Genomic DNA, 13,379 nt, shown 5'->3' on the forward strand with positions numbered 1-13,379 from the left:
CGATCTAGGGTCTAGGATCTAGAGCAAAGAAGGGGCTTGCACTCATACTGCCCACCTCTTTCGCTATACAGTCACTTGTTGTTACAATGTAACTTGCAGTACTTTCCTCCTCTGCAGCGACCACATCAAGGCACGACTCATACTCAATGACCCACTGCCTAAGCCTCTGCAGAAGAAGCTTCAAGCGTGCGAGTACCCGATTGGAAATGTTTGCATGCTCTATCCGAGACTTCCAATTTTAAAAGGCTCAGCAACAGGCAAGCTTAACCAAGTTTCTGACGTACAGTTACACCTACCGTATAAGTTATCCTTTAAAAGGCGTAATTAGCCTCGGACATTTATAGGGCATTCGGCGAGTTCCTGTCACACTCCGACTCGGTTTGCAACATTGGCGCCAGCAAAGCCATGCCAGAGCTGAATGCGGCACTCTTAGAGCAACCGCAGAAGCCACGAGATAGGAATTCCGTTAGAGTTGAGAGCACCTCCAAGCTGGGGTGTGGCGCTCTGAATGAAATATAGGCGAATGTGTTCAGAGTGGTCGATTTCACCCTGCCGAATGCGAATTACACCAAGACAGTGCTCTAGAGCGCTTAAAGTGGTTAGTCAATTGTACCGCTAGACCGCATTTAACGCTCAAACATAGAAGAAACCAAAACTACTTTGCGGAAATTGTTGAGATTCTGTTGAGGTGTTTCTTTTTTTCACCTTTAAGCGTTGAAAGAAATTAGTGTAAGAAACAAATGTATATTAAACGGGTTTGGTGGCTACTATACCTGCAGTTATGCGTCGTTTGGTTGTGAAGGCCAGTCCTTAATTTCAAAATCGTATTTATTTTCGTTTTCTTTTTGGCGGGGACACAACCCTTCGCAGAAATCGAGGAAGAGAACCTCTGTGAAAGTTTGCTCAAACACCAAGAGGACGCTTACAACGGTATAAATGAGTGCGTCAAAGCCGGGGACTACTTTTGGTTCAAGTGCAAGCAGGGCTACCGGGAGGTGAAAACGAAAACAGTGGGTCGCCTGCGGCGCTCCGTTTGTGAAGGTATGTGGCGCCGCCTTCCGTTGAATTGCGCAAACAATGAGACATCTATATGTTAAAGCTCTTTTACCACAACTCTAACCGCATGAAGGCAGAAAAAGTTGTTGACTGTGCATGCTGATTACAACGTTCGCTTCACGCGTAAACAAGACAACTGAATCTTTTATTGAAGCGTGGAGACAAGCGCAAAATAAATCTACGTTGTTCTGACCATGTGGCATGAAAATTATGGAAGGCTTAGATTTTCTAGCAATTATGTCAAGTCTTGTTGCCATGACAGACCATGCTCACTTGGACAAGTAAATATGTGCGCGTGTAATTTATTTGTTCGTGTATCGTCAGTTATGTTGCTATTTCATGATAGTGCTGGCTGATAAGTAAAGAAGGTAGAAAGAAATTATAATGCAATAGCAAGTTATGGGTAGAGTGGCTTTAGGATGCTTTAGCGCTGTGGCATCTGCACCGACCAGCGCTTGCCCAGCCGAAAAGCTCTACTGTAAAGCCTCAAATAACGACAAGATACAGAAACTCACGTAACTATCAGCATAAAAATAATCCAACTAAACCCGTAAACACTAACCAAGACAGTCTAACAAATTTGTATCATTGGCGAAGGAGCAAGGTTTGCTTGAATAATGTTAAGAAAGGCGCACGATGCATGGCGTCTGATTTCTCGAAGCGCACTTGGGAATATGATGTCTTAGGCGATACCTGTGGTACGGACCGAACTCGCCAGTCTCCATTGTTCATTGTCATTGTTTATCAGGGTTCACATGTACTACTCAGCTCAACCCGATAAAAAGAACTACCGTCTGCTTCCGAAGTTTTGCTATGTGCGCGCCCGTAGTCTGTAGAGCTAAGGCGCACGCTGGGTTGTGCGTGAGCACTGACACGAGGATATCAAATGATAATACCAAGCATTTTCGGAGGTGCTGTTTGAAATGCTAGTAGGGACACGATGGTTATACACAACGAAGTAACAAATTGTGTAAGAATGTTCCTGGCGCAGTGACCTAAATTTCCGCCTGATAACAGGCTGTGACAGCGCATCAGTTGCGGCATCATATAGATGCCGTAATTCAAGATCTACAACTTCGCGGATGCCAAAAGGCGTATCTTTGCGAAAGACATTCATTAAGGAGCCCGTCACTAACGTACACAACACAGCCAGAAGTGAATGTCATAACCTATGAAGTGATCATAAACATTCTTTTTTAACATTTCTTTCTTTTTCTCAGTTGATCCAGAGGCTCCGACACCCGCACCAGGTAAGAGTCCTTTATGCTTCGCCAGGAATCCTTACTGTTATCCTGTCTCTCTTATTTAGTTTCGTTCTGAACTACTAGTCTTCTCCTTATAATTGTGTTTGTTATGCAGCTCACATTGTCTCTTTTCTGTTGCCTAAACCTTTATGCCGCGTCCTCTATTAATCTGTCGCTCGCTCCTGCCTAAAGTCTGGCAGACAAACTGGCAACATCATGTGAAAAGAATGAAGCAGTAAATAATTAATTAATTAATTATGCTGATAATGATGATACATAGAGGGTTTTTTGGCGCAAGGACTATGGATGGCCAAAGAGCGCCGTCCGGTTTATAATTAGCTGTGATTCTTTATCAGAAAAATTCCTATTTTACGATATGGTGGAAACGCCATTGTTGGATGTTCTACCCTTGCAAATTTTCATTTTCTAACGTTGATAGCTGTTTCATTAAGCTTTTGCAAAATTAATATATATACATATATATATAGAGAGAGAGAGAGTTATCCGCATCTGTAGCATAGAAGGCACCGAACAAAGCACAATATAGAGAACGAAGAAACAACACATGTGCTGACTACAAGTGAGTGTTTAATGAAATGAAACGCAAAAAGAAAGTACCGGGAAATATAAATAATCTATGCGCGAATGGCGACTATGAGTCGAAACTAATAAATATTCACGTAGACGACAAATTAAGTTCACTGTCACGTAGCACTCCAGAGGCACGTCAGAAAGACAAGTTACTCGCACCCACGCAACACGCGGCACGCACGTGCCTCGCGTTTTACGCTTCTTTAATGAAAAATCTAAGTGTGCTCGAGGTGTCGCACGCACGCAGTACTACTTACTCTCTTTCTTTAAGGACTTTCATTGCGGTAAAGAAAGCGCTGGTGCGTACATTTCTTTAGACACTCTGACCTCTTCACCTCTGCACAAGTTCGCATAAAAAAAAGAAGCAACTTATGGCACCGCAGGCTGGCTAGCAGTATCACCGTAGTGAAGAAGTTGTTGCGACCTCTCTGCCCCTTGGCAGTGAGCCCATAGCGGTAACCTTCAGTCGCCAAAGTGCACTGCCCACGAGAACGACCCATCTATCAAAAAAGGCAATGTCTCATTCAGTAAAAAAGTCAACTCCGCAATTGGAAGTAGTTCTTACATGGGTGTATATAAGTTCTATTCAACTTTTATCTAGTTTATGCATAGCGTACAAAGAGGCTCACGAGGGCTTTTTTTATTATTATTATGGTATAATGATACATTCTGCATTGAACCCATGTTAAGTTTACTTATAGTGCCGCATTAGTTCGTACTTTTGTGCGGTATTTTCACTTGGTCATTATTGTCATAATGGTTGTCTACTAGATTGTGACTACTCGCTGCGTTGTTAACTCCATCTTGTTCGAAGGTTTGTGGTCTTTCAAGCCACTTCTGTAGCTCCTTTCTCATCCCTCCTCTATTGTTACGGAAACAATAACGGAAGAAGGAAAAATATAATAATTTCATAACTCAGTCTGATTTGTCTGAATAGTGTGGTCAGTAAATACATTTTACAATAGAGAGATACACCAACAAATTTTGAAATTTGATAATGTGATAGTCAAGGTATAAATAATAACGAAGTGCTCAGAATTATTAGAGTGAGGAAACTATACACGGTGATCAGACTGCTAAAGCCTGCGTGCCAAAATTTTCGGTTTGTAAGTTGAGGAATTGTACCAAGTACAACTCTTATCCCTAATGCTTTGGAGCCTTGATGCACTTTCCTTTTTTTAAATATTAAGCCAGAAGTTGCGTACCTTCCGTAAGATAAGGATGCGTGGGCAATCGTCTTGGATAAACATGTTTTGAACCACCCCGTCCCATACCATAAACGCGTAATATGGAGCAACTTCAAAACTGGGGTACTGCTCCCAGCGATTTGTGCTAGCTTAAAACAGATCAACATGCTAATGAGACAACTATAATGAACTTCTGTGTGTTAGCAGTTGCTCTGTAAGCCAGTTATGTCTTTGTCCTCTTACTTCTAGATCCCTGTCTCGGTATCGGGGCTGAATTCTGTGGAGATGTGCACTGCGTATCGAATAGCGACCACTCGGGTTTCGCCTGCAAATGCGGCCCTGATTTCTTCTTTAACGCGACCGAGAAGCGGTGCTATAGTAAGTAGACAATTTGTTTTTATCATGTGCGCTTACGTACTGGAGAGAGCATAGAGGGAGGTCCTGTTTTCGTTTTCCCGTGCTCGATGAGCTTTCAACTCCGGCCCTCCTCTCTCTCTCTCTCTCTCTCTCTCTCTCTCTCTCTCTATATATATATATATATATATATATATATATATATATATATATATATATATATATATATATATATATATATATATATATGTGTGTGTGTGTGTGTGTGTGTGTGTGTGTGTGTGTGTGTGTGTGTGTGCGTGTGCGTGTGCGTGTGCGTGTGTGTGTGTGTGTGTGTGTGTGTGTGTGTGTGTGTGTGTGTGTGTGTGTGTGTGTGTGTGTGTGTGTGTGTGGTATTGTAAAAGGGGGAATTTTCTAACGCAGCTGAAATAACTTTTTTTTCTTTAGTGTCCCTTTAAACTCTAAATACAAACTTCGTGGATTATCTTGTTCTCCCATTTAATCATTAATGCACGCAAATAACGTTTTCGAGCGCTTCCAGTAAAACTCATTGCTCCGCTGTAATAGCTTAAACATCAATGCTGGAAGCAATGTGAACTTTCAGAAACACGTTTATTAGCTATAGATAGAAACTGTTCACACGATTAGATATTAATTAATTAATTAATGTATGGGATCTTACGTGCCAAAACCACTTTCTGATTATTAGGCACGCCTTAGTGGAGGACTCCGGAAATTTCAACCACCTGGGGTTCTTTAACGTGCACCTTAATCTAAGTACACGGGTGTTTTCGCATTTCGCCCCCATCGAAATGAGGCCGCCGTGGCCGGGATTCGATCCCTCGACCTCGTGCTCCGCAACCCAACACCATAGCCACTGAGCAACCATGGCAGTTTCCATTAGATATGAAGGTTAGTCTACTGAATTCCTCTTTAATGCACTTTTCCCTCTATTATAAGCATTCAAAGAAATTAATGGAAAATATGAATAAAGAAAGAGTGCAGCCTGCTCGAACCAACGATGTTATAACAAGAGTTTGATCAATTGAAATATTTAACAAGAAAATAGTTAGGGGGAGCGTAAAAAAAAAAGCTTCCGCTGTGGGTGACAGGCCTCGCAATGACAAATTTGGACGCGCGGGCCACTGGGGGGGAGAGGGGGGGGGGGGCAGAGTATCTTTTATGGCTCCCTAATGTAAGTGTAGGCTTCCACGTAACCAGATTTATTTCATTAGAAAACCAGCAGCCTTTTTTTTACGGCACTTTAAGGTAACTTTGATGGTCCCACTAAGCTGATGACAGTAAAGAAAGTAAGATACTGGCGCTCGTAAATTAAGTAAATAAGTAAACAAATAAATCCAAGAAAGAAAAAAAACGAACGTATACCAAATTAGCATATCTCCTTTGCTGGTCGCACAACTTAACGTTAAGAAACTGAGGAGGGCACAGACATACAAACCGACAAAAAGGAAACTCACACTATACGTTATGTGCCGCCATGCCCTGCGAGGCGTTGGCGGCAACGTGTACTGCGGGTTTCCTGCAGCAGAATCTTGTTTTGACCTAGTTTGTTGTTGGTGACGAAGGACTACAAGCGGAGCAAAACGATGAGTACAGCAATATAGACTAACAACGAAGTTCGCCTGCTAGTTAAGCTTCGACGTTTTCTGCCGTTGTCTTTTCACGGCACCGCTCCTTAATGTCATTTTTGGCCCGTTCATGTGCCATGGTGAGCCAATACGAACCAGTTGAATGAAATACATTAGCTTCAGTGTATCCACTACGCCATGCAGTAGGACTCACATTCCTTTGATTTGCACAATTGCCGCGACGATCACTTTAACTTCTGTAAATACACGCAATATGTACAAGGCTGTCTTTTTTACTTGGAAAATCCAACATATCTATCTGCCGAGTCAAGAGAGGTGAGTCCTATGTTTCTCTTCTCTATTATTTAAGCCACAGGGGTCAAGGACCGACTGAAGTTTTAAATAAACGCAAGATATTTGGCAGAAGCCGGAGTGTTTCCTCGTTTTCTTTTGATATTTATTTTCGGAAAGCGCTAATTTCTCGCTTTGCGCCAAGCACACACAAAGGATAATCAGATTGGCGAAATATTAATTAAATTCTGGTGTTTGCCAAAAGCACAATCTGACTTTGGGGCACGCCGAAGTACAGGACTCCAGACTATTTTCGACCATCTGGGGTTCTTTTCGGCCACCTGGGAACCCAATGCACGGTACATGGACGTTATTGCATTTCACCACCATCGAAATGCGGCCTCCTCGGCCGGGATTCGATGCCGCGACATCGTGTTTAGGAGCGTAACGTCATAGCCGTTAAGCAACCACGGCGGGTCAGTTAGGTTACCAAAAACTTTGCGCCGTGGCATATTTATTAGTTCTTTATTTCGGACCTATATAAACAAGAAAAATTATAACGAATGTCAATTGGCTAAATTTGGTTAAATTTGGCTAAATTGACCGAAATGGCAAAATTTCCTCTTGATTACCTTGCTTTCTATGGCTGATATAGCTGACCTTGTGTTCTATGGCTGACAAGCGTTCAGTTTCCTCACTTCTAAACTGCATGTATTCACGGAGAGTAAACAATAATATATTCAAGAAAGCACATTAACGAAATGTACAATATCAGGTTTAATAGTTTCGTAATCGCCATTAAAACGTAACACAGAGGGAATGACAGAGTGAGTTAAATCATTATATCATAAGCGCATGTCAGTACACAGTTAATGAGCCCTGGTGTTGTTATTTCGTGCAAGTAACGCCTGTATATACGTATATCAGCACGCTAAGCAACCACAACGGTGGCAGATAGTTGCGACCATTTATTGTACCAATAAGCTGGTGTAGCGCTATAGATCTAAATTCGATTGCGTTCATTTTTTGCCACAGACATGAAGTCGTGCAAAGTGCACAAGTGCGAGCGAGGACTGTGTGTGGACCAGAACGGCACGTTTCCAGCGAGCTGCCAATGCAACGACTATCCCGACTTGACACTAACTTGCAGAGGTAAGCCGAAGGAAGACATCGATGTCATCAGCGAAATTACATTGATTGTACGATGAAAGCGTCCTTCAGCGACCTACAATTAAACCTGCAACACATCCCTTAGTTCAAAACACCATGCCCCTTAGTTCACTGCGACCGGGCCACGGAGTTTCCCTCCCCTTGGCACCCATTCCGCTACTATAATGAACAGCCAGTTATCGGCTCTGCGCACCCCATGACCATGTCCGCTTCTTTCCCTTTATGCTAAATAACGCATCATCTATCCATCTTTTCTTATCTAACCTTTGAAAAACTGGAAGACGGTAGCGCAAATGCTGCCTTCATTCTGTCTGTAAGCTTTGCGTTTATCATTTTCCATTCCGTAACTCGCGGCTATGTACTTAGCTTGTTTTTAAGATTCTTAAATTATCCTTGAAGTTTCAGGCCAATGTAAGCACTTACAAAATAAACTGATTATGTCCTTTATATTTTTCTCATAAACTGATGTCATGATTGGGTCTCTCTTATAGAGGTAAACACATACGAGATGACGAGGTCAACACAATTTGCATGTCAGTGTAAAAAAACATTGGTCAATAATCACAGCTACATTTCTTGGATATATGTCCCACAAATCGGAGACTATGGCAATGGGAATATGATATATAATGGTGGAGAGTGGCATAAATAAATGTAATGAAAACTACGTCATCAAAGCACGCACCTACTTTGAAACCAACTCGGCAGAAAAATATTTCCATCAAACCGGGATTCAGATTCGCTTTTGAAGAATAACTTCTACATGACACTGCTTGAAGTGTGTGCGTGTGTTAACTAGCTTAGCCCAAATAATACGTGTGCAAGCATAAATGTCTGCTTGTGCTTCGTCTGATAACTCTTCCAACACACAGATAATAATAAAAACAACGCAGCTCTTGTACAAAATAACCATCAGAGACCCGGGCTTGTTTGTGAGTTTAATTAACATAGTAATTTTTTTATAAAGGCATGTGACTCTCGATCACGATACGCAGAGGGATAGAATGTTGAATATTCAAAAACGCCACCTAAATAAACATATGAGTAGGGTAAGTCGGGCTAAATTGTGTTACACGTTTCAAAATATATGAAACAGGTGCCGAAATTAAGCGTTCACCCCTCTCTAAGACTTTCTGCGTCACGTACACAATCGTAATCTTTTTCTTCGTGCTGATTGTAATCTGCTTCAAAGAAAATAAATAAATGGCTAAAAAGTATCATTGCTTGAAATCGTGAAGTCGGTGTAACCGTGGACATGATTGCGCCGTTGCCGAAGATTAACACTGGCAGCACAGCAAAATACACCTGGCAAATGCAGTAATAGCTTTGTGTTTGTCTGCTTGAACTGTGCACCACCAGGTGGCTGCACCGTGCAGGCCACTCTAGCTAGTTACCGTATAGGCTCCCTTTAGGGAGTACAGGCTTCCGAAAGTGAGCATATGCAGTAATTCTAGACCACTCCCGTTCGCGGCCCCGCTAATCCGCTATTCCGCCCGGCCTTCCAGCGTTTAGCGAAATACTGGACAAGCTAAAACCCTCAATAGTTGTCAGTACAGATCGACGGGTGACGTGAAATTTCTCGACATCGCACGTCCGGTTTTCGTCGCCGCGCGAAGTATGCCGCTTTGACGCCGGGTATTCGCTCCAGGAGGGCCGGCCTTTAATTCGATTAGTGTTCAAGTGGCGGTGCACTTGTAATTGGGTGATGCAAAATGCATTACTGGTAGATTTTTCAAGCATTAAGTTTATGTTGTGTAATTATGGTAGTGTGAGTTGTCAGGTTGCACACATAAGCAGTAGCACATACCAAGTGACCCAAGTTGTCTACTGGGTCAGACAGCAGCCAATAGTAAGCCTTCACGTGGGCACCAGACAAGCAGTGGCCGATGTTGTGTGGACGGCGAAACATACCTAGTGGCCCAACTACAATAGCACGCAACTTGGGTCACTGGTAGGAGCGATGTAAAGTGGCCGGATAGACACACAATTGCCGAAGTAGGGCTAGGAATGCTAATCCCATTAAAACACAAGCAAAATAATCTCACTGTCAGCACGATGCTAAATTCAGTTGAAATCATTTCTGTTTTGCTCACTAATAATATTAAACGAGAGGGAATATTCGCATTCATGTCTGAAAAAAAAATGGCAAAAATCCCTGGCCTATATAAGGCTAAGCGTTTTTCATAATCGAAGCTGCCTGTATGCCTTTCGCGCCCTTCCCTCACTGAATCAACTTTCCTCTTTTCTCGATTACTTTACTCGCTTTCTGTTACGCAGTAAAGGAAGAAGTTCGGACAAGATGCACACAACAAGGAAAGGTGGCGAGGATAAACCCAGACAGCAGCGTCAGTTGCGAGTGTCCGCTGCACACCAAGCTCATTGGCGGCTCCTGCAAACGTAAGTGGAGTGCTGATACAGTGCAACCGTAAACGTACCAACTAAAGTCCTGATTGCTTGAAGGCTTTCATCGAATTACAACTTGTCTACGGGGAGGCGTAACGGTGACGTACTCACACACACAGGATCCAATCTTGTGGCGGCTGGACTCTTGCAGCACCTGCAATAGCAAGAGTATAGGCCGCGTGCGCGTGAGTGCGTCATCGTTATCAATATCAGAAAAGTAATATTTCTTTAAATTGCGCTTGTATGCACACATGGTGATTGTCTCATTCTCCCTTTATTAATTACTTCTCTCCACCTTGCGGGTTTCCGCAGAACTATTACGCCATACATAGTGTGTTTACTTCGTGAATGTTAACGTCTGTGCGTTTGTGCATTCGTGTCCCCTTTAGAAAAAAATCACTTGTTCATTAAATAAGCATTAGCATGGCAGTGCTAAAAAAAACACTAAAGTTTTTTTGCAACACATTTCTACTCCTTTAGACTATTTTCCTGTGTAGCCAAAGTCTGCGCCCGTTCTGTATTACCAATGCCTTTGTCGGTATTCTTTGCGCGATACCCTACCTATACTTACGAAATGAAACAACTATAGCTCAGACCAAAGATTTGTTGGATTATTTCTTATTTAGAAATAAAAACACGCTTTGACAGTGTATTCTTGTTAGATTTATACTTTAACGGTCGTACTAACAAGTCTGAAAATCGTTCATATTTCAGCCATCGGGTGCCTGAACACTACCTTAACCTGCAAAGATCTGTGTTTGCTGAAGGACTCACACAGAGACCTCCGTTGTTGCCAAAACTGGGACCCTGACCACTGTGACCGTGAGTACAGCCAGCGAAATTCACCCGCTTTTTCGAAAATTACGCGGCCGGTCACGCTGTGGCTGAGCGAGATACTTGTTTTTGTGCACAATGACACGTGTAGCTCGAGAGACACTACTTTTATTTAGAAGGTAAAACGTCGTTGCTTTTGACACCATGTACTTCCAGAATACAATACTCCTTGTTGTACCCATATACCTTAACCTAAGCGTCTGTGTATGCAGCTTCCAACCTTATTTATGCGCGCATCAAGGCTTGGCTTGACAGATATATAAGGCCATAATCCGAATTTTAATGGTAGTAATTTACGTAACTGCGTCGAAAAGATGCGAATTCTCCCTTGTACGCCAGCTCACTAAAAATATGCTGAGGCTTCGTGAGAATACTCAGAAAGAGGGTGGTGCGTCATTGATAGTAGATCAGACATAATTTCCTCTATTCTCAACGTTTCTTTTGTAGCACGACTTGCAGAGACTGGTTCATACTACACTTTTTTTGTCGTTGTCTAGCTTTATTCTTTCATATCTCTAACCTTGTTCTTTGTTTTCCTCATTTCTTTACTTCTCCCTACCTTCCATGCCATGTTTCTGCCCCCTCTTTACTTAATAGCAGGCAAGCAACGTGCTTTTTCCTGAACCAGTTGCCATCCTTCTACTTGCTTTACCTTTCCTCTCTATCATTTATTTACGTTGCGCACCAAATAATAATAGTAACGTCTGTACAAGTCGACAGAAGACACTCCACTTTCTTAACTGACCATTTTCATAGCGCTTCTCCAAGCATGTATAACGAACTGACCCAATCGTCATAGCAAGTAGAAGTGTTAGCTACATCCGATATTGTTAAATAAAATTCAATAAATGTTTTTAAAATGTGTTTTAATTTGAAGCAAGAAGAGACAACAGTAAATTATAACGTTAAATACCTGGTAAAGGTCCCTGTCCCTGTTACAGTTACGGCAGCGCAGCAACTACATGAATGTCCCGAATTGCTTTTATATCACTCAAGCACCCTGGTAATATTTGGTACATATTCATACTGTATTATACCTAGAATATATCATAGCTCTTTCGGCTCCTAATCATACCGATGTCTAATCTTTATACGCTTTGAGTGAAACGGAAGCTCAGTCATGTCAGTCATGACTGCTTGAAGGGAAGTTTCTTACTTAACAAACTTTTTAACACATATTTTTAAGTGTTCCGTGGTGCCTGGATCATTAGTTTTATCTCCGAAAATAAAGTAAACAATTAAGACACAGCATATAATATCGCAGACATGCCCGCACCGGCTTTCAAGAAGCTCAGTGTCAAACCAGAATGACTAAGCTGGAGTTACCATGAATTGCAGAGCGTATTTGTGCGTTCAGTTCTTGTCACGAATAATTTCCTTCCGTTTGTTTCTCCGTAAGTTAACGAAAAACTGAATGCGTGAAGCCACTCACGGGAATAGTGGAAACTGTATTGATATGCAGGAACACCTCCCGATGGGTCCTACTGTCCACCTGGGTACATCACCAACCCGAATGGTCAGGAATGCACCCGTGAGTATGAACCAATGCACATAGGAGGATCTGCAAATTTGTGCACGTTGTCCTGTTGCGAAAGGCGGCGCATTTCCTACACAACCCATTAAAAATTTTCGCTTTATTAGTGCCGTTTTAAGGAAGCAGAGTTTGGAGCCCATCACGAATATTCTTCAATGGCATGACAAAGAAACGTTAAGTGCTCACCTAAGTTAGACATGTTCTCAAGAGCCACCCGCCAATGTCTGCTCACAGTGCTCCTTCGACGAAGCTTCACATTTACACAAACAGTGCAGGTAACAAGACAGACATATAAAAAAAGTAGGTTAAGTCATTTAAACCGCCTGTAAACCCTCCTCCGGGTTAAGGGATGCCGCAACATCCAGGTTTTCAAGTTTTTTATATGTTAAACAGTGCCTTTCGGTGTGACAGGCTGGATAGCAACGTTTATTTCCTAGCTCTAAAGGGCGCCGGTAAAAGAGCGTGCGTTCATAAGCATGTTTCTGAGCGTCTATCACGCGTTAACATCAAAACTGCCGAACATCACAGCTTTTGCGTAGGTTTGTGTAACGTTGTACAACACTTAAAAAATTGCAACTACATTTAGCTTAAGCGAGCTCTCTCGTTTCTTTTTTGCGTTCTGGAAAAATCTATAGGAACTTGCTAAATCAACTGCCGTCACTAACGTTCTATTCTAGACGTATGCAAAACGATGCATGCTAAAGATCAGTGCGAGTACGGATGTACGCCGCTGGTGGAAGGCGAAGCTGACTACAGCTGCAACTGCAGCCCCACACAGCAGCCTGCAGACAGCGGCATCTCCTGTGTCGGTAAGCCAGCGTAATGTGCCTGAATATCCCTCGTAATTCTGAAAATGCACCTGTTCGTACACATGCAGTCCTCACAATGCTCATTTCTTATTACACTTCCTTCACAAGCCGCGTCAGAGATTGTAGATGCTTAATTCCCTCTTCAACTTTACAAATTGAACACGAGAATAATCTTATTTCAAAGAGATGCATGGTCTAGATTTCAAGACATTTTCTGATTAGGATTGGGTTCGCGAAGACGGACGCATCATCAACAATGGCTCGAACGTCGTCTTCTTCCACAGCTGGCGCCGTATCTTCTCGTTATTCCAGCGTAG

At 42.5% G+C, this 13,379-nt stretch overlaps 1 protein-coding gene across 4 annotated transcripts in view; it reads right to left on the reverse strand.

Annotated features, from left to right (window-relative positions):
- LOC135895812 (glycoprotein antigen BM86-like) overlaps window positions 1-13,379 on the reverse strand; it is a 236,882-nt gene that overhangs the window by 74,427 nt on the left and 149,076 nt on the right. For 3 of the 4 annotated variants that reach the window (XM_070537626.1, XM_065423996.1, XM_070537628.1), the window contains one exon: window positions 9,997-10,039. In XM_070537626.1, the coding sequence (XP_070393727.1) occupies window positions 9,997-10,039 (43 nt within the window). Of the gene's footprint in view, window positions 1-9,996; window positions 10,040-12,151; window positions 12,281-13,379 lie in introns of those variants that run through there. The other variant, XM_065424004.2, reaches the window with a different exon arrangement.

The sequence above is a fragment of the Dermacentor albipictus genome, chromosome 4, assembly GCF_038994185.2.
Source record: "Dermacentor albipictus isolate Rhodes 1998 colony chromosome 4, USDA_Dalb.pri_finalv2, whole genome shotgun sequence".
NCBI classification, from domain to species: Eukaryota; Metazoa; Arthropoda; class Arachnida; order Ixodida; family Ixodidae; genus Dermacentor; species Dermacentor albipictus.